We start from the raw sequence: 26988 nt of genomic DNA on the forward strand, positions 1-26988 counted from the left end.
TCGCGCGAGACAACAGCGCGCAGACAACTGAGCGCAAGGTTGACGGCGCGCCGAAGAAAAGCACTATTTTAAAGGGCTCTGGCAGGGGGTGTGGACATCGCGCTGCCATTGTGGGGGATTTGGGGGGTTGTAACCCCCCACATTATACTTAAAACTGAACTTTTTCCCTAAAAAATAGACAAGTATAATGAGGGGGGTTACAACCCCCCAAACCTCCCCCAACGCAAGCACGATGTCTGTTAAGTAAAGTAGGGGGGTTCCCCACCAACACCCCCCGTCGGAACCCTTTAAAATAGTGCTTTTCTTCGGCGCGCCATCAACCTTGCGCTCAGTTGTCTGCGCGCCGTTGTCTCGCGCGATTTTGTCTATGAACCGTCCCCCTAGTCATGTTAACCTTGCATGTAATCTGACAAGCCAAAACTTGTGGTTTTTAATGGTTAAATTACCCTTATGCTGTTACCCAACAAAGTACAGAAACATTTTGCGACTGCGCATTCGTACTTAACGCCAAACTCGTAATCAACCTCCAACACGCATTAAACTGAAACTTTGAAATTTATCTTGGAGCAAGTCCGCTCCCAGTGGAGCCCGTTTCGCCGTTGAAGTCGGCTTTTTCCGGGGAAACTCACGGACTTTGTTAAGGGTATCTTTTTGCGCTCAGCGCATGTACTGATTTTCCGCTGCACTCGGCTATAGTGTCACCAGTGCAGCTGGTTAACAATCAGATGCCATTGTTAACGAGTCACGCAAAAGATACACTTAACGCAGTCCGTGAGTTTTCCCGGAAGAAGCCATTTTAGGGCTCCTTTTACTAAGCCGCGTTAGGGCTTTAACGAGCGGATTAGCGCACGCTGCAACGCAACGTGCTAGATGCTAACGCCAGCGCGCAGAATTTTAGCGTGCGCTAAACCCACGCTACGCACCTAGAACTAACGCCAGCTCGATGCTGGCGTTGGCCTCTAGCGCGCGTGGCAATTTAGCGCGCGCTAAGCGTGCGCTAAAACTGCTAGCGCAGCTTTGTAAAAGGAGCCCTAAGTGTTTTGAAAATTTGCAAGGCTTTTTTTTGTAGGATCAATGGTCAGAATCTGAAACTGATAAATCTCAGATAAGGGTGTTATTTTTTTTTTTCTCAATCATTTATATTCCGCATTTCCTACAATTCTTTGCAGATTACAAATTATTCAGGCACTCAAGCATTACAGTGTTCTCCCGGCGGTTCGCGGTCCCGGTCATTCGTGGTATTTTCCGACCGTGAACCGCCGACAAGGAGGGGGCAGCGGGGGAGGGTGTCAGGTCAAAAGTGCGCCGGAACAAAGGCGCGCACAGACAATTGAGCGCAGCGCGGAGGCACGCGCCGAAGAAAATTACTGTTTATAGGGGCTCTGACGGGGGGGCATGGAGGAACCCCCCACTTTACTTAATACAGATTGCGCCGCATTGTGTGGGCATTGGGGGGGTTGGGGGGTTGTAACCCCCCACATTTTACTGAAAACTTCACTTTTTCCCTGTTTTTAGGGAAAAAGTTAAGTTTCCAGTAAAATGTGGGGGGTTACAACCCCCCAAACCCCCCCAACGCCGCCTCAATCTGTATTAAGTAAAGTGGGGGGGGGGGGCTCCCCCACAAAACCCCCGTCAGAGCCCCTAAAAACAGTAATTTTCTTCGGCGCGCGCCTCCGTCTCGCACTCAGTTGTCGGCGCGTGCCTTTGTCTTCCGCGATTATGTCTATGAATCGCGGGAGAGAGCAGCCGGAGCGCCGGCGAGTGCAGGAAACCACTTGCTGTATGCTCCGACCGCCTCTTCCTGCACTAAGTCGGGCCTTATCCAATCAGGAGCGGGTTTTCAAGATTCGCGGGGGTTCCTGGAACGGAACCCCCGTGAATATCGTTAGTATTCCCTAACTGTCCCAGCGGGCTCCCACTCTATCGAATGTACCTGGGGCAATGGGGGATTAAAAGTGATTTGCCCAGGGTCACAAGGAGCAATGTGGGATTTGAACCCATAACCTCAGTGTGCTAAGGCGGTAGCTCTAACCACTGCACCATATACTCTCTCACAAGTCATTCTGTCTGTCAGTTTCTGAGATCCTTTTTCCTTTCATAGCAGCTTTTAGGGCTTCGACTTCCATCTCCTTCTTGGATTAGAGCAGTATTTCAAGCCTGAAATCACGTTTACTTTCTCAACCTGTGCTGCTAAGGTGGGTTATTTCACCACTAAATGAGACCCGGCCTAAAGGTAACCCAGATGAATGATATCCTCCCTAAATGCATCTGTGTTAGTTACAATGCAGTTGGCAGATGGTACGCTTTTTTTTTTCTCTCTCTCTCTCAGCAGTTACAGTAGGTGGAGATTTTGGCAATGTGTGCAGGGCAGGATTAATTGGTCGAGGGCCCCTAGGCACACAAGTACACTGGGCCCCCCCCCCTGCCCCGCCTCACCCCACCATGCGCCCAGGCGGAAACAGGAAGCTGCGTCAGAGGGCAGCACCGCGGTGACAGATCAAAAGTGCGCGCCGACAAAGGCGCGCCGAGACAACTGAGCGCAAGGCGGAAGCCCGCGCCGAAGAAAAACAGTGTTTTAAGGGAAACCCCCCCCCCCCCCCCACACACAGTTCCCGTTGCTTTCTTACCCGCGTTGCTAGCTTGTCTTACTTTCTGTCGATGGGGGGGGGGGGGCATTGCCAATCGGGAGGGCCCGCGTTGCCGATCGATGCTGGAGGGGCCCACCTCCGTTTGGAAAAAACAATGTGGATGCCCTCCTTCATTTGGGCCCCCCCCCCCGACCATTTCGGGCCCTAGGCACGTGCCTACTTGGCCTATTGGCTTTTTTTCTATGTTTTTATGTTTCTATTGGTTAATCCTGCCCTGAATGTGTGCAATCATCATCCCAGTTGATTACTTTTTGCAACTAAGGCACAGTAACTGCAATTTCCGTCCATACTTTTAGTAAAAGGGCCCCTTAACTGCTGGTAAGGTTGGGAAGACTGGATGGACCCATTTGGGCCTTTATCTGCCGTCATTTCCTATGGGGGTCCATTATGAGCTCCTTTTACTAAGTGCCGTTAGGGCTTTAACGCGCGCTAGACCTTAACGCCAGCATTGAACTAAAAACACTAGCGCGCCTTAGTAAAAGGAGCCTTATATTCCTCCGGGTTATCTTTGCATTGAGCGCGCCGAAACAGGAGGGACCCCCATGTCACTTTGGGCTCCTTTTACAAAGGTGCGCTAGCGTTTTTAGAGCACGCACTGGATTAGCGCACGCTAGCCGAAAAACTAGATTCAAAGGCAATGTTAGGAAATTCTACTTTACGGAGAGGGTGGTGGATACCTGGAATGCGCTCCTGAGAGAGGTGGCGGAGAGGAAAACGGTGACGGAGTTCAAAGAAGCATAAGATGAACACAGAGGATCTAGAATCAGAAAAGAATAGTAAATATTGAACTAAGGCCAGTACTGGGAAGACTTGCACTGTCTGTATATGGCAGTTTGGGGGAGGATGGGCTGGAGAGAGCTTCAGTGGCTGGGAGGGTGTAGATGGGCTGGAGTAGGTTTTGACGGAGATTTCGGCAGTGGGAACCCAAGCACAGTACCAGGTAGAGCTTTGGATTCTTGCCCAGAAATAGCTAAGAAGAAAAAAATTTAAATTGAATCAGGTTGGGCAGACTGAATGGACCATTTGGGTCTTTATCTGCCATCATCTACTATGTTACTATGAAAGAGAGAGAGAAAGACTAAGAGAGAGAAAGACAAAGAAAGAGAGAGAGAAAGAGAAAGAAAGACAGAGAGAGAAAGACAGAGAAAGAGAGAGAGAGAGAAAGACAAAGAGAGAGAAAGAAAGACAGAGAGAGAAAGACAAAGAAAGAGAAAGAGAGAGAGAAAGACAAAGAGAAAAAGACAGAGAAAGAGAGAGAGAGAAAGACAAATAGAGAGAGAAAGAAAGACAGAGAGAGAAAGACAGAGAAAGAGAGAGAGAGAAAGACAGAGAGAAAGAAAGACAGAGAGAGAAAGACAAAGAAAGAGAAAGAGAGAAAAAGAGAGAGAGAGAGAAAGACAAAGAAAGAGAGAGAGAGAGGTGGTGGAGAGGAAAACGGTGACAGAGTTCAAAGAAGTGTGGGATGAACACAGAGGATCTAGAATCAGAAAATAATAGTAAATATTGAACTAAGGCCAGTACTGGGAAGACTTGCACTGTCTGTATATGGCAGTTTGGGGGAGGATGGGCTGGAGAGGGCTTCAGTGGCTGGGAGGGTGTAGATGGGCTGGAGTAGGTTTTGACAGAGATTTCGGCAGTGGGAACCCAAGCACAGTACCGGGTAAAGCTTTGGATTCTTGCCCAGAAATAGCTAAGAAGAAAAAATTTAAATTGAATTAGGAAGGGCAGACTGGATGGTCCATTCGGGTCTTTATCTGCCGTCATCTACTATGTTACTATGAAAGAGAGAGAAAGAAAGACAAAGAGAGAGAAAGAGAAAAAAAGAGAAAGACAAAGACAAAGAGAGAGAAAGACAGAGAAAGAGAGAGAGAAAGACAAAGAGAGAGAAAGAAAGACAGAGAGAGAGAAAGACAAAGAAAGAGAAAGAGAGAGAGAGAAAGACAAAGAGAGAGAGAGAGAGAAAGAAAGACAAAGAGAGAGAAAGAAAGACAGAGAGAGAAAGACAAAGAGAGAGAGAGAAAGACAAAGACAGAGAGAGAAAGACAAAGAGAGAGAGAGAAAGACAAAGAGAGAAAAAGAGAGAGAGAGAAAGACAAAGAAAGAGAGAGAGAGAGAAAAAGAGAGAGAGAGAGAGAAAGAAAGAAAGAAAGAAAGACAAAGAGAGAGAAAGAAAGACAGAGAGAGAAAGAGAGAAAGAAAGACAAAGAGAGAGAGAGAAAGAGAAAGAGAGAGAGAGAAAGACAGAGAGAGAAAGACAAAGAGAGAGAGAGAGAAAAAGAGAGAGAGAGAGAGACAAAGAAAGACAAAGAGAGAGAGAGAAAAAGAGAGAGAGAGAGAGAGAAAGAAAGATAAAGAGAGAGAGAGAGAAAGAGAGAGAGAGAGAGAAAGAAAGACAAAGAGAGAGAAAGAAAGACAGAGAGAGAAAGAGAGAGAGAGAAAGACAGAGAGAGAAAGAGAAAGAGAGAGAGAGAAAGGCAAAGAGAGAAAAAGAGAGAAAGAAAGACAAAGAGAGAGGGAAAGACAAAGAGAGAAAGAGAGAGAAAGAAAGACAGAGAGAGAAAGAGAAAGAGAGAGAGAGAAAGGCAAAGAGAGAAAAAGAGAGAAAGAAAGACAAAGAGAGAGGGAAAGACAAAGAGAGAGAAAGAGAGAAAGAAAGACAAAGAGAGAGAGAGAGAGGTGGTGGAGAGGAAAACGGTGACAGAGTTCAAAGAAGTGTGGGATGAACACAGAGGATCTAGAATCAGAAAATAATAGTAAATATTGAACTAAGGCCAGTACTGGGAAGACTTGCACTGTTTGTATATGGCAGTTTGGGGGAGGATGGGCTGGAGAGAGCTTCAGTGGCTGGGAGGGTGTAGATGGGCTGGAGTAGGTTTTGACGGAGATTTCGGCAGTGGGAACCCAAGCACAGTACAGGGTAGAGCTTTGGATTCTTGCCCAGAAATAGCTAAGAAGAAAAATAAAATAAAATAAAAAAAATTTAAATTGAATCAGGTTGGGCAGACTGGATGGACCATTCGGGTCTTTATCTGCCTTCATCTTCTATGTTACTATGTTTTTTTTTATATTACTACCATCTGCTCAAGAGGAGGTAGTAGCGGCTAGCGTACGGGGCATTTTAGCGCGCACTATTCCGCGCGTTGAGGCCCTAATGCGCCTTTGTAAAAGGAGCCCTATGTTCCGCATTTCAAGTTGGTGTGCCAAAAACCGAGGGAACAGTTCCAGTGTGACATTTGAAAAACACTTTTTTTCCCCCCCAATAAAGCAAAATCGTTCCCTTGAAAGGAAAATGCATTTTTAAAAATGATATTCCATGCAATGTCAATTTGTCACCTCCTTTCCACCCTCCCTCTTCAATATTCCTTATGTTATAACTAGTTTATTTCCCCTTCTGTCATTATCTATTTTCCCCAATCAAAAAGCCCCTTTAAATGCTTATCAAGCTCTCTTCACAATCGCTGTGTCCTAAGTCACCTTGGTCATTTCTTGACATGTATCTTCACTCTGCTGGATAGACACTCCTGTCTTCTTCCTTTCTTCCCTCCCCCCCCCCTTTTCTTTTCCCCTTTCTTTTCTTCTCTTTTTTCTTCTTTTCCTTTCTGTACTTCATAGCGGTTTTATTGTCCTAGTTCATTCCTAATGCCTACAGTTCTTGATACTTTCTTGGACTGAATGTATTTCATGAGTGGCTTGTTTTTTCTTGACTATTATTTTATTTTATTCAGTTGGTTCAAGGCATATTTTTACTGTTTCTTATACTTATACTGCTTTTTGTAACTTTTAAATATTCAATAAAGAAATTGAACCAAAAAACCCACAAACATTTGTATCTCTTGAGCCTGTCCTCAAAAACGAATGCGGGTTTAACTAAAAGAATACTAAAATGTCATTTCACAACTTTGTCTGTGCTGGGGGGGGGGGGGGGGGGAGACACATAATGACAGTTTTCACCCCTCCCCAAGCTGCCTATCCTGCCTCCTCCAGAAGGGCACAGTCTGTTGGGAGCAGCCCTACCCTAACCTCAACGGGAGCCCGGCTTTATGGCCGTTTCCTCTATCCCCCCCCCCCTCCCCGGGAGCCCAATCTGCTGGCAATGTGGGCAGGAAGCAGAAGAATACGAGCCCTGGCTTAAAGCAGTTCCCCAGCCAGCGGGGGCAGCCGCAGCCAGAAGCCACTTCATTAGATTGAATAGATCGGCTTGCCCCGCCCCCACGCCACCCCGCCTCCCCCCACCCCCTGCTCAGGTTTGCACTTTGCATGCGGGCTTCTCCCAGTTGACAGCTGGAGCCTCAGTCACCGGGGGACAAAAGCGGGGCGAGAGTTCGGTTCTGGCCAGCCGGACCTGCGGTAATCGGACCTCCCGAACCCCCCGAACTGCGACCCAGAGACCGGCGAGCCAGGTAAAGCCTAAGAGGAGGCAGGTCCCGCTTTGTTCAGAAGAGCTGGAAATCTGAGGAGCACAAGTGAAGTGACTCCTGATTCCACATTTCACGGCGATCGTGTGGTTGTGCTCGATTTATTGGCTTCCTTTGGGCTTGAAACGGGGGAAGGGGTAAAACGCGGATCTTGACTGCACCTCCTTAAAAATCTGAGGTCCGTGCCACTTTTAGTCTCAGCCTAGGTTCTGGCTCTGACGGATCCTAATGCTTTTCCCTCCCTAGGCTGAGACTAAAAGTGGCATAATTTTTGCCCTGAGGTCCGTGCCACTTTTAGTCTCAGCTTAGGTTCTTGCTCTGACGGATCCTAATGCTTTCCCCCCCCTAGGCTGAGACTAAAAGTGGCATAATTTTTGCCCTGAGGTCCATACCACTTTTAGTCTCAGCCTAGGTTCTGGCTCTGACGGATCCTAATGCTTTTCCCTCCCTAGGCTGAGACTAAAAGTGGCATAATTTTTGCCCTGAGGTCCATACCACTTTTAGTCTCAGCCTAGGTTCTGGCTCTGACGGATCCTAATGCTTTTCCCTCCCTAGGCTGAGACTAAGGGCTCCTTTTACGAAGCCACATTAGCACGTGTGACTTTTTATCATGCCCTAACCCAGGGGTAGGGAACTCCTGTCCTCGAGAGCCGTATTCCAGTTGGGTTTTCAGGATTTCCCCAATGAATATGCATTGAAAGCAGTACATGCAAATAGATCTCATGCATATTCATTGGGGAAATCCTGAAAACCCGACTGGAATACGGCTCTCGAGGACCGGAGTTCCCTACCCCTGCCCTAACCCCTGCACTAGCTGAAAAACTACCGCCTGCTCAAGAGAAGGCGGTAGCAGCTTTCGGGGCCGGCAGTTTAGCGCGCAGTATTATGCACTTTAAATCGCTAACGCAGCTTCGTAAAAGGAGCCCTAAAAGTGGCATAATTTTTGCCCTGAGGTCCGTGCCACTTTTAGTTCCAGCATAGAGAGGGAAAAGCATTAGGATCCGTCGGAGCTAAATTGTCCTCAGAGCCAGAACCTAGGCTGAGACTAAAAGTGGCAGGGACCTCAGATTTTTAAGGACATGCAGTTAAGAGCCGTGAGGTCCGTGTTTTATCCCTTCCCTGCAAATACTCCTTGGTACTTAACACAGACAGGGTTGCCCTTTTCGTCCAATCCAGGTTTAAATGTAGCATTACCGGGACAACTCAATTTTACGTTCGGGGCTGCCTGATCAGTATCCTGTAGTCGGCCGGGCGCTCAATCTGAATGAATGCGAATATAGAGACGCAGTAAAGCCAAAGCATCCTGCATGAATCTCATTAATAATCATTTCCACCCCGGTGATTATTGTGGCCCCTAAATATTTATTGGACCTTTTCACAAGGTTTGAGGTAATTAAGGGCACTAAATTCTTATTATTATTAGATACACGCAAATATAAGTATGGGTAATTTGGAAAGAACTTTCTGGTATGGATGCTCTGGATACCAAGACATTAATAAGTCAGGTCCGTTTGAAATCAGGGGTGTCAAAGTCCCTCCTGGAGGGCCGCAATCCAGTCGGGTTTTCAGGATTTCCCCAATGAATAGGCATGAGATCTATTAGCATACAATGAAAGCAGTGCTTGCAAATAGATCTCATGCATATTCATTGGGGAAATCCTGAACACCCGACTGGATTGCGGCCCTCGAGGAGGGACTTTGACACCCCTGGTTTAAATGCTAGACGGGGCTCCTGGTAAAATTATTATATTTTGAGACACTTTACTACTTGTTGGCGATCCTCGGCGAACTTGATACACAGGCATTTCGTTGTTATTTTCCATTTTTTGTGGCATATTTTAGCCCTCCCTTTTTTACCATGGACCCCTGACGAAGGTTTGTCCGAAACATGGACCGTGTCTGGTCCCTTGATTGGTAAAAGGGTTTTAAATATTTTTATTCTTGTCACAATAAATTTTGTCTGCATCTTGTACACAGTCTGCAGTTTTGTTTTGTTTGTTCCAAAATTATTATATTAACATAACATAGTAAATGACGGCAGATAAAGACCTGAACGATCCATTATACCCATTAAAAATACATGATTAAATTAACTTGTCTCTTCTTTGCTATTAAATCTAATGCAAGAGAAAGCACAGATCCCTGGCCAAGAAATTTGGTTACTCCCTGATAAGAAATGATACAAAAGCAATTGATGATGTAAATCCATTGAATGATTTTTCCTTTTATTTTTTTTTTTGAGGGGTGCTGTCTTTCCAAACCAGCCACACAATAAAGGATGTGCTGGGATACTATAATTCATGAGGCAGGTTAGGACACAATGGCAGTCCAGATTGCAGAACTGCAATTAGTATTACAGAATGAATTTGCTAGGCTAATCTGCTGGACAATGCTGGCAAGAGAGCGGGAACATCAAAGGGGCCGTGAAGACAGCTAGATTTGCTGTCGCTTGAGCACGGTGAAAGAGGAATGGCTTTTAATAAAGCAGCAGTTGGGAGGTAGGGGGGAGGGGAGAGAGGGGGGAAACAGCAGAGGGAAGAGAGAGCACAACTTCTGTGAGTGGGTAGAGCATGTGACTCCCCCACAGCCAATGGCTTTCCAATCTAGGACTGTGGTACCATGAGGAGGGGGCAAGGACTCCCCCTCCCCCTCCCCAAACAAAATGCTTCTGATGGGGTAATGGGCTTGGGCAGCCAGGACCCCAGGTGCTTGTTTCTTATTTTATTACCATTTTAATTGGGAGAGAAGGACTAGAGCAGTGTCTCTCAAACCGTGTGCCCCAAAGAGATTCCGGATGTGCCACGAGAGATTCCAGAATTGTGCACTTTATTTATAAAAATTCCCTTCATAAGTATGCACTGGAATAGATGACACGTAGGGTTTGTCAGTTTTATGAGCGTCTGTGTGCGTAAGGATACAACCGCCCAGACGAGCATCGTTCTTTCACGCGATTGGTCCTTGAAAACTAATGGCAAATGATTTGATTTTGATTTTTTTTTAATGCAGTAGTTATCTTAACCTGGGCAACAAAGCAATCGAGGTTTTGTTACTGTTTGGATCTTCTTAAATTGTGAACTTGGATTTTCAGCTCTGATAGAAATTAAGTTGAAAAAAAAAAAGAGAACGACCTCAGATGGTGGATGATGAAATGTGGGTTTGCTTGTCGACTATCGAGCCGCATTTTGAGTTAATTTGCCCTCAAAAACAAGCTCATCCATCACATGGATTTGCAGTTCTAGTGTCACTATTGCTACAATTATCCATACATAGCTTAAAGAACTTTAAAAAAAAAAAAATCTTTATTAATTTTCAAAACTAATACAAAGTGCCAAGAATTATACAGACATTAATAATCAAGGTAAGCACTTAAATTCCATCAATAATAATGTAGAAGAAAAAAAAAAACCTCCCCTCCCATCCAACCATTTGGACTTGGAATAAGTATTTTATTTCAGAAGGCATGTGTGATTGGTCATGTGTATTCTACAATATTGGTTACAGAAAGATCCTCCTAGTTTTTGGCATTGGAGGAACCGATTCCATCGTTTAATTTTATTTGAGGTTTGGGAGGTTCGTAAATTTCCTAAAAGAACTCATTATTTTTTGAAAATTTGGGATCCATATATTCAAAATCTTTCCTATAGAGCACGAAGTATGATTCTTAATGTTTTATATTGAGGAATAAGAGACTTTCATTGTATCTTAACACTTTGTATTATGTGTCATCTTTCATTCGGGGGGAGGGGAAGGGAATATGGTTGATGATGGTAATTGTTGGGAATTTTTGTTTTTTAATGGTATATTTGAATAATTCATTTATTACAATGTTATATTTGGAAATAAAAACTTTACGTTGCGTTAAATAGATTGTGAACCCACCGGGACAATCTATGGGAAAATGCTTGAGTAGCTGATTATAAAACCGCTTAGATAACCTTGATAGGCGGCATATAAAAACCTAATAAACTTGAAACTTGAAGAGAACCTAGGATAGGCACGTTGGGTCTCTCGGAGAGAGAAAGAGATAACGGTTACTGAGGATGGGCAGACTAGATGGGCCATTTGGCCTTTATCTGTTATTATGTTTCTATGTTACATTGAATATTTAAATAGATGATATGATATTGCATTTTTGAGTGTTATAGATTTGAAACACGCACACTGAAAGAGTCCCAAAAGGCAGACATCAACAAACAAGCCAAGAACATGTGGCCCAAAGATACCACTGTGTTTGTTTGGGCTGCCATTTCATATCTCAGTACATGTATGAAAATGTAAGAAATTAGTGATAGGTAATTGAAAGAGTTATTAATAAATGGTCCCATTTCTTATCTGCTCATGAAATAATTTGCCAGTTGGTTTTTTTCATATATTTTAGGATGGAGCTTCCCATAAATGAAGAGAGCTCCAGCTACAGAAGAAGAGACTTCCAACAGGAAAGCAGAGAGACATTCTGCCTGCAAGGTTGCAGTGGCTCATGCCACTCCGAACATATCCTGCAGACATTAAATTCCTATAGGCAAAGTAGAATTCTTACAGATGTGGTGCTGCTGATTGAAGAGCAGGAGTTCCCCTGCCACCGAGCCATACTGTCTGCTAACAGTCCTTACTTTAGAGCAATGTTTGGTGGCGGTTTAAAAGAAGGTCATCAAGAGATCGTGAGCATTCAAAAAATCTCGGCACCCTCAATGAGTCTTCTTTTGAACTACATGTATGGAGGAAACTCTGTCCTTGATGAAGAGAATGTTGAGGGCATCTTGGAAGCTTCCGATCTCCTCCAGATCTCCAGACTTCGAGATGATTGCATCACATTTCTAGAGGACCAACTTCATCCGTACAACTGTGTGGGCATGATGAAGGTTGCAGACTCTTTTTCCATTGCTTCTTTATCGGAAAAAAGCAGGAAAGTCATGCTGGAGGGCTTTGCAGAGGTGTCGTGTCATGAAGAGTTCCTGGAACTGAGTCAGACAGAGCTGATCGAGTATCTCTCTGATGAACAACTGGTCGTTCCAAAAGAAGAGGTGGTCTTTGAAGCAGTGATGCGGTGGGTCCATCACAATGGAGTGACGAGGAAGGGAGCTTTGAAGAATCTCTTGCAACATGTGCGCCTTCCTCTTCTGCATCCCGCATATTTTCTAGAAAAGGTTGAAGTGGATACATTCATCCAAGGCTGCCAGGAGTGTTTTCCTCTGCTGCATGAGGCTCGGAAGTACTTTATTCTTGGCCATGACGTCGATTCACTAAGAGCAAGGCCTAGAAGGTAAAGCTTCAAATTGTATGATGATACGACTTGATATGAAGCTGACATGCTTCTTTATAATACATCTACAGAAGGGATATTTTTTTCTTCTGCCCCTCTCCAGACAGATCATGGTCTGGGTAGCCAGATGGCAATCTGAAAGTCAGGATGCCTGTCATCAGTTTTAACTGTTGATAGACATCCTGACTTTCAGATTGCCATCTGGCTACCCAGACCATGATCTGTTTGGAGAGGGACAGAAGAAAAAAAAATCCCTTCTGTAGATGTAGAAGATTTGAGATCAATCATTACAGTTACAATAAGGATTCTAGAGAGCATTGAGGATAGCAATGAGACAGTTACAAAGGAAAGAGAGAGATTTTTAACATTTTCCTGAAGTTGTATTATGAAGGGGCCTGATGTAGGTATAGTGGTAGGTTATTCTAGACTTTGGGACCCTGGAATTCGAAAGCAGATTAAAATAGTTTCTGCTATAAGATTCAAAAGCTTAGAAAGTTTTCAAAAGCAAGTTAAAATAACCACAATGAAAAAGAGGACATGACCTGGGAAATCTGGAAACCCTAAACCAACTGATATTCATCTGCCCCTGAGGCAGCTGTTTAGCAAAACATGGCTTCCATATGGTCTGCTTCTGTTCTCCATATGCATAAAAGACCCGTACAGAACATATTTACCAATTTATTGCTTGTTCAGCTCTCGCTAAGAATCCCTGCTCCAGTCCTAGCGCAAAACCTTGTAGAATCGTCATTGTGACTTACACGGCCTTCTACCTTTTAGATTTATGGAACTAACGGAGATAATAGTAGTCATAGGTGGCTGTGACAAAAAGGGTGTCCTGAAGCTACCCTTCACCGACATGTACCATCCGAAGAGCGGACGGTGGACAGCCCTGGCCAGCGTGCCTGGATACGCAAAATCAGAATTTGCCACTTGCAGTCTGAAGAATGACATATATATATCAGGTAAGAAATCTGCTATTGCCCCACACTCGGTCTTAAAGTCGCAGTGGGACAGTAAGTTTTAAATGCAAGACCACTTTTAGCGTACACGCCAACAGTAACTTGTTAACTATGCACATAATTTGTTAGAATAATGACATATAAACTCGTATGTGTGCCCATATGCACATAAACACCAAAATTCCAGCCAATGCTATTCTGTGAATCTGCATGAACCTTACATAGGTTATAGAATTTCTCCCAAAGTGTTGGCACTGCCCTTCAGCCAAAGGTATCTGAAATCATCTGACATTCTGGTGCCCCTACAGTATATGCATTTTGGATACAAATATGGCAGAAGATACCGGAAATATTGAAAATTTCAGAACCTTTCTGAGGGCAAAAAAATGAAGTGATAGTGACACAAGATAAAAGAAGAGGGTTTCTTTTAATGAGAAAAGAAGTAAAGAGGTTCAGTGGCTCGTTCCTATTAAGAACATAAGAATTGGCCTTGCTGGGTCAGACCAGTGGTCCATCGTGCCCAGCTGTCTGCTCCCGCAGTGACCCCTAGGTCAAAGACCAGTGCTCCAACCGAGACCAGCCCTACCTGTGTAAGCTCCAGTTCAGCAGGAACTCGTCTAACTTTGTCTTGAATCCCTGGAGGGTGTTTTCCCCTATAACAGCCTCTGGAAGAGCGTTCCAGATTTCTACCACTCTCTGGGTGAAGAAGAACTTCCTTACATTCATACAAAATCTATCCCCTTGTAACTTTAGAGAGTGCCCTCTCGTTCTCTCTACCTTGGAGAGGGTGAACAACCTGTCTTTATCTACTTTGTCTTGAATCCCTGGAGGGTGTTTTCCCCTACGACAGACTCCAGAAGAGCGTTCCAGTTTTCTACCACTCTCTGAGTGAAGAAGAACTTCCTTACATTCGTATGGAATCTATCCCCTTGTAACTTTAGAGAGTGCCCTCTCGTTCTCTCTACCTTGGAGAGGGTGAACAACCTGTCCTTATCTACTAAGTCTATTCCCTTCAATATCTTGAATGCTTCGATCATTTCCCCTCTCAGTCTCCTCTTTTCAAGGGAGAAGAGGCCCAGTTTCTCTAATCTTTCACTGTACGGCAACTCCTCCAGCCCCTTAACCATTTTAGTCGCTCTTCTCTGGACCCTTTCGAGTAGTACCGTGTCCTTCTTCAAGTAAGGTGACCAGTGCTGGACGCATGTCCATGTACATTTGTGGTGCATTACCTTGGTAATAAGTAATGTATTCTTTGTTCCAGACCAACTGAGTTCTTTGCTGGCCCTTAAGAATCTCTCTGGATAAATGAAAGATAGTTAAATGTTCTTTTGGAAGGGGTTGTCAAGTTGTTGCCTTTGCTTCTGATCTTCTTTTTCCTTTATCTTTCTCCTAGTTATAGACCTGTCCTCTAAATTTTGTGGTCTAAGGAAGATTTAATTAATTTTTGAAAAAGTTTTTTAAATTTCTTGTTAAAGAATATTACTACAGTCAAACCTTGGTTTGCGAGCATAATTCGTTCCAGAAGCACGCTTGTAATCCAAAGCAAATATCCCCATAGGAAATAATGGAAACGCAGACGATTTGTTCCACAACCCAAAAACTTTAATACAAAATACTATATGTACTTGTATTGCAAGACCTCGCTCGTTTAGAACAGTCACTATACTCCTGCAGCATCAGAGAGAGAAGAATCATCGGCTCAGTTGTGACGTGTGTATACTGTATGTACTTGTATTGCAAGACATTGCTTGCATATCAAGTTAAAATTTAATAAAATGTTTTTTCCTCGTCTTGCAAAACACTTGCAAACCAAGATACTTGCACTCCAAGATTTTACTGTATCTGTGCTTCTGTAACAAGTGTTATTACTTGTAATCATTATGCAATAGAGAAATAAAAGGTTAAAAAAAAATTCAGAACCTTTAACATCTCATGGAGTATTAATGGGAATCTTCCAAAGTGAGACAAAATTATCTCAAGATAATATTGACTTTATCCATCCCCTCCCCCTCCTTTTTTAAAAACACCGCTGCCTCCGACTCCTCTCACTGCTTGCACTCAATCTCCACACTGCCTGGGTCAGAGAGAAGCAAGAAACGGAGGGACCAGTGACGGTGCTGACAGATTTTAATTGGTGGGTCTTGGTGCTTTCCTCGGAAGTGACAGGAAATACCTATCGCCTCTCTTGTTTCGTTCTGGAAACGAAGCAACTCCTTGTTCTATTTTTCTTAGTCTATCTTGCACCCTCCCTCCGTTTAAAACCCAAACTTTGAAGCTGTAAAATAAAGATCTCTGACTTCTCCTTTAGCTCACTCTCTAGTGACAGCCATGTTGGGTTATCAATAAATCATTATCGCGAGTGTGGCTCCAGTGACATTATTATCCCCCTTGGCTGTGGCCACTCATTGATGTTTCTGTTCTCTGAGGAACATTTTTTTCTTCTCCTGTCTTTCTTCTTTCCCGGAAAGGCCAGCCGGTGACAACATAATGCCTGGTCATCTTTTAAACTGAGTCTTTATACCGTATTCCTATATGGTATCTGTACTCCTCTCCTTCCTTTATCTTGGAACGCTTACAGACTTTTTTTTGCATGAGGTAACCAACAATTTAAATTATCTCTTCCTTCCAAAAAAGGGGATTAAAGGAGTCAAGATTTTTAGTCAGTCTCTGATCTTTAAGTTTTCTCTACTTTGGAATGATCTTCCATTTCTTTTAAGGAGTCCGGCTCACTTCAATTTTTTTTTTTTTTTTTTTTTCTTCAAATCTTTAAAAACTACTTTATTTGCTAAACACTTTGAAAATTAATTTCCTGAAATTTAGTTTTATTTTTTATGGTTTTTAGTTGTTAAGTTAATTATTGTAAACCTAGTCGAGCTTTCTTAGACTGATGACTCGGTATATAAAGCCAAGCCTTAGATTAGATTAGATTACACTTCCCCCTCCCCATTCGCGGTTCCTGCACTCGCGGTTTCATATAATCGCAATTTTTTTTCTGGGGAGGGGGAAAATTTAAAAAAGTCTTCATGTAAAATAAATCCATCTTTTTTTCCTCCCTGCCGCCTTCCCAGCCTTACTTGGTGGTCTAGAGGGCTTTCGGGGTAGGAGCGATCTTCCTACACTCCTGCCCCATGTAGATCGCCATGAGGAAATGGCTGCTGGGAGTTCCCGTAGTCTCTCAAGAGAAGGCGGCAGGGAGGTGGGGGTGGGTCAGAGATGGATAATCGCGGTTTTTCGGCATTCGCGGTCTGGCTCTGCCCGTATCACCCGCGAATGACGAGGGAGAAGTGTAGATATCATCCAAACACTGCTGAAACATGACATTACTTGATCCTTGGTATTCAAATGAGGTGGGAGTGATTTGCAGTTTGTATTCCAAAACAGATCTAACTGATTTTGAGATTTGGCACCGTCGAGGACAGTTGGCACTGGGGAGTGGGGATTATTCTTTCCTAATTTGGACCAAGTATTAAGTGAGATAAGAGGGAGGAGCCTGAGAGCATGGGAGGGATAAAGGCAAAGCCTAGGAGAGGAGTGGGTTTCTTTTGCACCTTTCAAATGTGGGTTTAACTGGTATAAGGGTGGGGCTGGGGGTTCTGCCATTCTTTAGTGCAATTTGCCAATATATTCGCTTGTCTTGTTTCCACTCTACAAATGAAATGAAAAAAAAAGAAATCCTTAAAATTAACCCCTTACTCCCTGTGCTGTTTTACTGGATAGCGCTATTGCACTGTAGTTTTTTTTTTAAATGCTGTTTTAACATTTTTCTTTAGAACTAACAGATGGCCACATCTTCCCTCTTTTTGAGTTTTCTGTTTGCTGTCTGAGAAGGAAATGAAGCTGCAAAACTCCCAGAAGCCTTTTGTTTTTTTTTTTTCTTTTCAGGAGGCCATGTTGGAAGTAGTGACGTCTGGTTATTTAGCTCTCAGCTAAATGTCTGGATCAGAGTTGCTTCTCTGCACAAGGGTCGATGGCGACACAAGATGGTCAGTCTTCACGGCAAGGTAAGAGCTCAAAGGCACACATTGATATTACTAAAACAGGTCTTCCACGCACGAGATCCTGCTTGCCTTTGTAGTAGGGCTACTAGATTTTTTTTGTTCCAAAAATAATAATAATTTACCGTATTTGCCGGCGTATAAGACGACTGGGCGTATAAGACGACCCCCCAACTTTTACAGTTAAAATATAGAGTTTGTTATATACTCGCCGTATAAGACTACCCCTTCTTCCGCACACCTTCTGCACAACAAATAAAACTTAAAAGAACATCAGAATTTATTTCAACAATTTTAATTCAAATGTTTACTTACCCCCTCCCCCCAGAGCTGCACAGACCCGACATGTGCACGCATTCCTATAGCAAAACCTGGTTTATTTATCTTTTTAAATAAACTGGCTAAGAAAAGACCTTATTATCACCAGACCCCCCACAGTTAGGAAGCGGAGCAGAAAGGATAAAGCCCGCCGGCGGACCCACTACTCACCGGACGAGCCGGAACAGCGCTCCGTCTAACCACCACATCCCGGCACCGGCTCCCCTCCCCCGTAGCACGCCTCGCTCTCCGAACCCCAGGGCGAGCTTAACCCGGCCGGCAACACGACTTCAATCCATCGCGCGGGCTCACTGGTGGGCGAGCGAGCTAAGTCTCCTCTCATTGGTTGCGCTTTGACGGCCCGCTGCGTGGTAGGCGGAGGCAAAAGGTGAGGCGGGCTGGTGGGCGGGGGAAAAGTGCAGAAGGCGGGGCCCCCGGGCTCTGGTCTGAAGAAGCAGCAAATTGTACCCCTCCCACACCAGTTGGGTTTTGTAAGCAGAGCCGACCCAGGGGCGTATCGTATAGAACGTGATTCTGGCTCCAGATCCTCCTGTTTGCTAATATTTATAGGTGAATAATGATTTCCATTATTTGGGGAATTAGCATCGTTTATGTCAGACCAGCTTGGATCGCTAGTAACAGTGCTTAAACCTTTAGTTATTAAGGTTTCCTTTAACAGTATTAGAAGTCAGAGAAGTCAGACAGGAGGTAAGGAAGGAGATGTTAGGGCATGTAAAGTAAGGGAATGTAAACAGTACCCGGCGTATAAGACGACCCCCGACTTTGGGGAGGATTTTAAGGTACTGAAAAGTCGTCTTATACGCCGGCAAATACGGTATATGCCGCCATACCAGGGAGGTTCTAAGTGGCTCACAGCATGAAGAACAATACATACATTTCTATAAAAACATCTTAATAAAATACAGCAAAAAAGGCAGTACATACATTTCAATAAAATTGCTCAAAATGAAAGTGTAGACCATGCGAGTAAAAACGTGAGAATGAAATGCAAACATGGTTAAAATTAAGAAAAAAAACCCCATTAAGATACCAGCCTGTTAAATAATTGAGTAATTTCCTAAAATCTAAGTAAGAAGCTTCTAACATTGTTTTTCAGAGCCATATAGTCAATTTGGCGGCCTGAAAAGAAAAAGTTTTCTCGAGGAACTTCTTATAAAGGCAGGATTTTATGAAAGTAAATAACTGCGCTCTCCGTGTGTTTTTATTAGAATGACTCCAAGAAGAGTGAGGAAGTAGATAACCTGGTGACAGACCAAAAGCTACTTTGTAACAGATGCAAGAAAACAGTGCTCTAGACCACAGTTCTTCAACCGCCGGTCCGCACAGGGCCAGCGAGATGGACGCCATTAAATTTCCTACCCTGGTGGTGTTCGCGGAAATCTTCTGTTCCTCCCAGCCTCGGGCGATCAAGACAGGCTGCCGACGTCGGGCATTCCCTCTGTGAGTCTCGCCTATGCGGAAACAGGAAGTTGAAACAAAATAGGCGGGACTCAGAGAGGGAATTCCCGATGTCGGCAGCCTATCTTGATCGCTGCCCCTGCCGAGTCGCCGAAGAGGGCCGCGGGGAAGGTACAAGTAGAAGGGAGATGGTCAGCGTGCGCGGGGGGTGTCAGCTTGTGGATTGGGGCCATCAGCAGCGTCTGTGCTGAGAGTCTGCCCATGTACAGGATGCGGCAGGTAGGAGCCTCCGGCTTGTCTTGGGCAGCAGGGCCTGCAGTACAAAGCTGGTTTTGCCGGCTTGGGAGGGGGGGTCGCAAATGTGCAGGGCACAGCAGGAGTAAGATCATGGGGAGCCTTCAACAGTGGCTGTCTCCTCTGTACTTACCAGGGCAGTAATTTACTTTGGCAACTTCCCCTTTCCTCGGGGGGGGGGGGGGGGTGGCAACAGACCCAAGGCTGCCTAAGGAAATCACTGCTGCAGGCAAGTACTGAGAGCTGCTGGAAGGAGAGGACGCCACTGTTGGAGGCTGGGAAGCTCCTGGATAAAGGGAGAGCTGCTACTGCACCTGGAGGGAGGTAGAAAGAGAGATGCTGCTGGGAGGGGAAGAGGGAAAGGGATGGGAAGAGAGCTACTGTTAGATAGGGGGGAGGAGGGAAGGGAGAAGGAAAAAAGGAAGGAAACAGCTGGCAGGGAGATTAGAGGAGGGAAAGGGGAGAGACAGGAATGAGAAAGTAGAGAGAGATTGATGCTGGAAAGGGGGTCAGCAGAGAAATGAGAGAGGGATAAAGATGCTAGATCTGGTGTAGGAGAGATAAAAATGAAGAAAGCAGTGAAGCTGGAATGAATGATGTAAAAAGGAGAGAGGAGGCACAGGCTGGATGGAAAGGGGAGAGGGGCATAGAAAAAAGTCAGATACATATGGAAGGGGGAGAGGCCAGACAGTGGATGGAACGGGCAGACGCTGGAAGGAAGAGTGGAAAGAAGATGAAAGCAGAGACCACAAAAGGTAGAAAAAAATCATTTTATTTCTATTTTGTCATTACAATATATCAGATTTGAAATATATATCCTGCTAGAGACATAACTGGGTACTTGCAAAGCCTAACACTATTCCTATTATGTGTGACTGCAGTATTTTGTTAGCATGATATTTCTGTGTAGCATTCTGTAATAATTTGGCTTGTTCAGTTTTCTTGATAGTAGAGGGGATATATGTGGAAGGGGAGGGGAGACAGGGGTTTTGTTGATCCTTGCTCTGAATATTTATATTTATAAAATGACAATTGTACAGAATATTGTTTCTTTTTATACTTTAATAAAATACGTTCAATATAAAATCATAACTGAGGCTTGTGCAGATGGGATCAGATGGTTTGTGGGGACCGAGCTTGCGGAGACGAGGCGAAAATGTGTTTTTTTATTTCGGTCTTAGTAGTTTGCCGGTCCACAAAATAATTCTTTTATTTCTGCCGGTCCACGGGTGTAAAAAGGTTGAAGAACACTGTTCTAGACTCCATCGGCAGCCAATGCAGATTGTTGATTGTAACTGAGTGTTTGGACTGTTTGCCATTCTCAATAAACACATTAAAAAAAAAAAAAAAAAAACCAAAACAAAGGGGTGATATGCTCCCATTTTTTTAAACCAAAAATGAGGTGAACATCAGTATTCTGGACTACCCTTAATCTCTTTAGAATTTTCATATAAGCCCCTACATATACAATGTTACAGTAGTCCAGAATACTTAAAATGGAAGATTGCACCAACAACCGAAAAGAGGCTTCATCAAAATACTTCTTGATGGTACGAAGCTTCCAAAGAAGACTTGTGGACCTGCCCTGTTCTGCCCCTCAACCCAGGCTCCACACTATCCTCGTCTCTTCAGGGTCGTGCCTGGAGGGTCTCTGCGCATGCTTGGTAGAGACACCATGACATCACACCCAAGCGCGAATGTGCGTTACATCATCATTTCTCAACCGTGCGTGCACAGAGACCCTCCAGACGCGGTTCCGAGCTCAACGCTTTTCATAACCCGGATGGACACCTGGACAGTCCTCTACAAAGAAGACATGTCCAGTTAAATTTGGTCATCTGGTAACCCCATCTTGAAGTAGCTGTATAATATCACCATGGTTTTACTGGTCTCTTTCTTTCTCTTTACAGCTCTATGCTGTTGGTGGGTTTGATGGTTTTCAGAGGTTGTCTACAGTAGAATGCTATGATTTCTTTTGCAACAACTGGACATTCATCCCTCCCATGTTGGAAAGTGTGAGCTCAGCAGCTGTGGTGGCGTGCATGAATAAACTCTACGTGATCGGAGGTGCTCTGGATGATTACGCAAACACAGACAAGGTTGGTATAACATGTGAGAACGCCGAGGGAATTCAGTGTGCTAAGTTTGCGCCCAAAGTTGCTGCAGACTCTTACTCAAGGCCGATTGGCCACCGTGAGAACGGGCTACTGGGCTTGATGGAACATTGGTCTTAAATCTCTGGTGAGGTCCTATTTGGAATACTGAGTGCAATTTTGGAGACCCCACCTTCAAAAAGAGGGTTGCTACAAAATTGACTAGTGTATGGGGACAGACTTAGAGAACTCAATATGTACACTCTGGAAGTAAGGTAGGAGAGAGGGGATATGATAGAGACGTTTAAATATCTCCATGACTTTAATGTACAGGAGATGAGTCTGTTTTCAAATGAAGGAAAACCCCAGAATGAGATGCATAGGATGAAGTTAAGAGGCGACAGGCTCAGGAGTAATCTAAGGAAATACATTTTTACAGAAAGAGTGGTAGACGCATGGAATAGTCTCCCAGTAAAGGTGGTGAAGACGAAGACTGTGTCTGAATTCAAGATAGTGTGGGACAGGCACATGGGATCTGTTAGGGAGAGGAGGAGATAGTGGATGCTGCGGATGGGTAGACTGGATGGGCCATTTGGCCTTTATCTACCATTATGTTTCTATGTTTCTGTGACCAAGACTGCTTAACTATGTGGGGTTTTGTGTTCCGTGATCACCAGTGCTGTGTGAATAGTGTAGCCGCACAAAGTGCAAATACAGAGGCACAAAGAAATAGCTCCCAGGCCAACATCTCTTCTCATTGGTGGTACTTCTAGACCTCCCTTCTCTAAACATTCTTATTCATTCTCTTGTTATTTCTCAGCTCGACTATTGCAACTCATTATACCAAGGCTCGACACAAAAAGAGATCCACAGACATCAAATTCTTCAAAACACGGCCATTAAGCTTATCCATAAAGCAAAAAAAATAACCCCTTTATTCCAAAAAGCACACTGGCTACCCATCTCCCATCGGATCACCTTCAAGCTGCTCCTCCTCACTTTTCAAGCCAGATTTACAAATTCTCCCATTTTCATCGACAAATATACAATTCCCTATTCCTCTTCTAGAACTTTATGATCTAACTCACAAAATCTTCTCGTAATCTCTTCCGTATGTGAAATCTTCTATGACTCTAACCCTGTAAACTGTGCCGAGCTCTACGCTTGTGGAGATGGCGCGGTATACAAACCTAAGGTTTAGTTTAGTTTAGTTTAGACTCTACACGGAAATTAATTTTCTCTGTCATGGCCCCAACATTATGGAACTCAAAGCCTAAAGAACTCAGACAAGAGTCTTCGTTATCGTCATTCAAATCCATACTTAAAACCTTCCTACTTCAATTTTCAATTAAAAAAAATGATATGTCCATATCTTTACTTTGTATTTTGTAACATTGTAAGAAATATTTTCAAGAAAACCCCCCCAAAACCTTCCTACTTCAAGACGCTTTCGATATGGATTAACACTTTCCTACTTTAAGATGATAAACAGAAGAGATCCCTCCCCTTACCTCTGTCTACCTTAATTTAATTGTAACTTTACTTCCCTTCCCCGCTTCCCCACCTGTTTTCTATTCGTCTAGTCTGTTTTCTCCCTCCCTAATTTTTTTAAGACTATATATATTTTTTTCTTTTTAACTTTTACTGTTTTTATTTATTGTAAACCATCCAGATACTTGGGATAGACAGTATAACAAAAAATGAATAAACTTGGAGAGGGACACCAGTAGGCGAATCGCACAGAACATAACTATAACATAGTATGGTCCTGGTGATTATGACGGAGTAACTGAAGTCGGAGAAAAAAAGATCAAAAACAATCTTTTTTTTGCCTGTGAGCAAACATATATCTGCACCCATTCCCATGCGTTTCTCCTGTTTTTGTCATGCACATCTGCAGCTGAACGCAACTGTCCTGCACTCAATTGTCCTGCGTGCAAATGTCTGCGCATATTTGACTACGCGCATTGGTCTTGCGTGTAATTGTCTATGAACCGTGTAAATACAAGCATATTTGCAAAGTGGGCATGGAAAGGGGCGGATATTTCTAGCCTTCATAGCTAAAGGAAAACGTCTGCTTTTCCTAATTAATGTCAGGAAGTGCTTTTTCACGGAGAGGGTGGTGTTTGCTTGGAATTCTTTCTTTCAGAAGGTGGTAAGGATGGAAAAGGTAACAGAATTCACGAGGGTGTGGGATAAGCACAAAGGCCCATATTTCATGAAAAGCGCCTTAACCTAGGCGTCGGTAGACGCTGTACCTGCGCCCAAGTGAAGTGAAAGATACCGTTTAAAAGACGTGTTGAAATCATTTTCAAGGCGCCAGAATTGCGCCGACATAGGCGCTTTACAGCGCCTAACACCCCTGTCAGCGTGGCCAATGCTGGAAGTGTTATTAGGTGCTGTAAAGCAGCTACGTAAGCACGATTTGCGTCAAAGTTAGGCGCCAGAAGTTTAGGCCTTGAAAACCCTGGCCTACGTTTCTGGTACCTGCCTTTGCCGGAGACGCTATTCTCTAAATGGCGCTGTTGCACGATTGGCATGCGATCGGCGGCCGCTTTCAAGGCAGCCGCCAATGGCGCTGTTAAGAGAATCTGGGCCAAAGATTCCAATATGGGAAGAACATAAGAATAGCCTTACTGGGTCAGACCAATGGTCCATCAAGCCCAGTAGCCCGTCCTCACGGTGGCCAATCCAGGTCACTACTACCTGGCCAAAACCCAAAGAGTAGCAGCATTCCATACAGAATCCCAAAGAATATCAAGATTCTGGAATCCCAGAGAGTAAGAAGATTCTAGAATCCCAGAGAGTAGCAACATTCCATACAGAATCTCAAAGAATAGCAAGATTCCAGAATCCCAGAGAGTAAGAAGATTCTAGAATCCCAAAGAGTAGCAACATTCCATACAGAATCTCAAAGAATAGCAAGATTCTGGAATCCCAGAGAGTAAGAAGATTCTAGAATCCCAAAGAGTAGCAACATTCCATACAGAATCCCAAAGAATAGCAAGATTCCGGAATCCCAGAGAGTAACAAGATTCTAGAATCCCAGAGAGTAGCAACATTCCATACAGAATCTCAAAGAATAGCAAGATTCCGGAATCCCAGAGAGTAACAAAATTCTAAAACCCCAAAGAGTACCAACATTCCATACAGAATCTCAAAGAATAGCAAGATTCCGGAATCCCAGAGAGTAACAAGATTCTAGAATCCCAGAGAGTAGCAACATTCCATACAGAATCTCAAAGAATAGCAAGATTCCAGAATCCCAGAGAGTAAGAAGATTCTAGAATCCCAAAGAGTAGCAACATTCCATACAGAATCTCAAAGAATAGCAAGATTCTGGAATCCCAGAGAGTAAGAAGATTCTAGAATCCCAAAGAGTAGCAACATTCCATACAGAATCCCAAAGAATAGCAAGATTCTGGAATCCCAGAGAGTAACAAAATTCTAAAACCCCAAAGAGTAGCAACATTCCATACAGAATCTCAAAGAATAGCAAGATTCTGGAATCCCAGAGAGTAAGAAGATTCTAGAATCCCAAAGAGTAGCAACATTCCATACAGAATCCCAAAGAATAGCAAGATTCTGGAATCCCAGAGAGTAACAAAATTCTAAAACCCCAAAGAGTACCAACATTCCATACAGAATCTCAAAGAATAGCAAGATTCCGGAATCCCAGAGAGTAAGAAGATTCTAGAATCCCAAAGAGTAGCAACATTCCATACAGAATCCCAAAGAATAGCAAGATTCTGGAATCCCAGAGAGTAACAAAATTCTAAAACCCCAAAGAGTAGCAACATTCCATGCTACCGATCCAGGGCAAGCAGTGGCTTGCCCCGTGTCTTTCTCAATAACAGGCTATGGACTTTTCCTCCAGGAACTTGTCCAAACCTTTCTTAAAACCAGCTACGCTATCCACTCTTACCCCATCCTCTTTCAAGGCGTTTCAGAGCTTAACTATTCTCTGAGGGGAAAAAAATTCCTCCTATTGGTTTTAAACGTATTTCCCTGTTACTTCATCGAATGGAATCAAAACAATGTAAATGTGAAAAAATGAAATCGATCTGGACGGAAAATATGCAACAAAAATAGTAAACATACCGCTTCAAGGGTGTTGCTGGAACAATCACTCAACCATTAAAGGCCGTACAAATACAGTCGAGCAAAAAAAAAAAAAAAAAAGACCTCTAGGAGTGTGAATTTGGATATTCTCATTTTAGCACTACACTCGGTTCCAACTCTGGTGAGAGTGGGAGATCAGGAAAGGCTGAAAAAGGAATTTGCGTTATGGGACATTGGAGGGAAAGAGTGGTATTTTGATGATTCATGTTTTATATGTGAATAATTGGGGGTGTGGGTGGGGACAGTGATTTGGTGATACTGTTCCATTGTGTACTGCTTCAGTGGTTTCTCTGGAAAGAAGTAGGCAGTGTGTAAACATTTTGATATATTGCTTGTTGTCGCCACAGAAACCATCAAAGTTGGGCTCGTCCTACAGAAAGCCATGAATACATTGAACCAAAGCTGAACCGTTGGGCCGTCCTGTCAGGGACTTTCATTCACAACAAGCCAGGGGTTTTTCCTCTGTTTAGAATCCCCAAACCCCCCAAAGTGACAATTCTCTGCTGTGGGATGGTACAGGGTCTTAATGGAATGGCCCCTTAATCTGGCCTCTGAATACATTACATTACATTACAGATTTCTATTCCGCCATTACCTTTCGGTTCAAAGCGGATTACAAAAAGAAGGGTTACAACGTTAGATCAGAGAAGGTTTCCAAGAGAGGGAAAAGTAGGATCTGGGGCAGACTTGTACGGTCTGCGTCTATGTATGGCCGTTTGGAGGAGGATGGGCAGGGGAGGGCTTCAATGGCTGGGAGGGTGTAGATGGGCTGGAGTAAGTCTTAACAGAGATTTCGGCAGTTGGAACCCAAGCACAGTACCGGGTAAAGCTTTGGACTCTCGCCCAGAAATAGCTAAGAAAAAAAAAAAAAAATTTAAATTGAATCAGGTTGGGCAGACTGGATGGACCATTCGGGTCTTTATCTGCCGTCATCTACTATGTTACTATGTTACTATGTTAGGGAGGGGATGGTAAGAGGGGGGGTTAAGCTTTATCATGGTATTAAGCTTTATTAAGAGATTTCTTGAAGAGTATAGTTTTTATTTCCTTTCTGAACATCTTGTAGTCTGGGGTTGTTGTCAATAGGTTGGAGACTTGGTTGTCTATCTTCGCTGCCTGAGTGGCCAGTAGTCCGTTGTATAGTTTTTTCCGTTTTACTTCTTTGATTGGGGGGTAAGTGAATGGGGGGGGGTGTTTTTCTATGCCTGGTAGAGGTGGTTTGGATGAGGCGGTCCTTTAGGTAGATTGGGCTGTCTCCATTTATAGTTTTATCACCAATACCTGATTATTAGAACTCGTCTCCCATCAGACACAGATTCCTGCCTCCACAGTATCCCTGGCCAACCTGAGGGAACCGCTGACCCGACCCAGGAACTGAACTGGAGACCTTCCTTTCACATGGCGGTATATAATAATAATAATAACTTTATTTTTTCTATACCGCCACAATCTTACGACTTCTAGG

General features: G+C 43.9%; 1 protein-coding gene across 1 annotated transcript in view; it reads left to right on the forward strand.

Annotated features, from left to right (window-relative positions):
• Positions 1-6940: 6940 nt before the first annotated feature.
• KLHL35 (kelch like family member 35) overlaps positions 6941-26988 on the forward strand; it is a 37120-nt gene continuing 17072 nt past the window's right edge. The window contains exons 1-5 of the mRNA XM_033949972.1: positions 6941-7048; positions 11442-12323; positions 13101-13285; positions 17165-17283; positions 21219-21407. Coding sequence (XP_033805863.1) covers positions 11443-12323; positions 13101-13285; positions 17165-17283; positions 21219-21407 — 1374 coding nt within the window. The 5' untranslated portion in view covers positions 6941-7048; position 11442. The remainder of the gene's footprint in view (positions 7049-11441; positions 12324-13100; positions 13286-17164; positions 17284-21218; positions 21408-26988) is intronic.

Source organism: Geotrypetes seraphini, chromosome 6 (assembly GCF_902459505.1).
Source record: "Geotrypetes seraphini chromosome 6, aGeoSer1.1, whole genome shotgun sequence".
NCBI classification, from domain to species: Eukaryota; Metazoa; Chordata; class Amphibia; order Gymnophiona; family Dermophiidae; genus Geotrypetes; species Geotrypetes seraphini.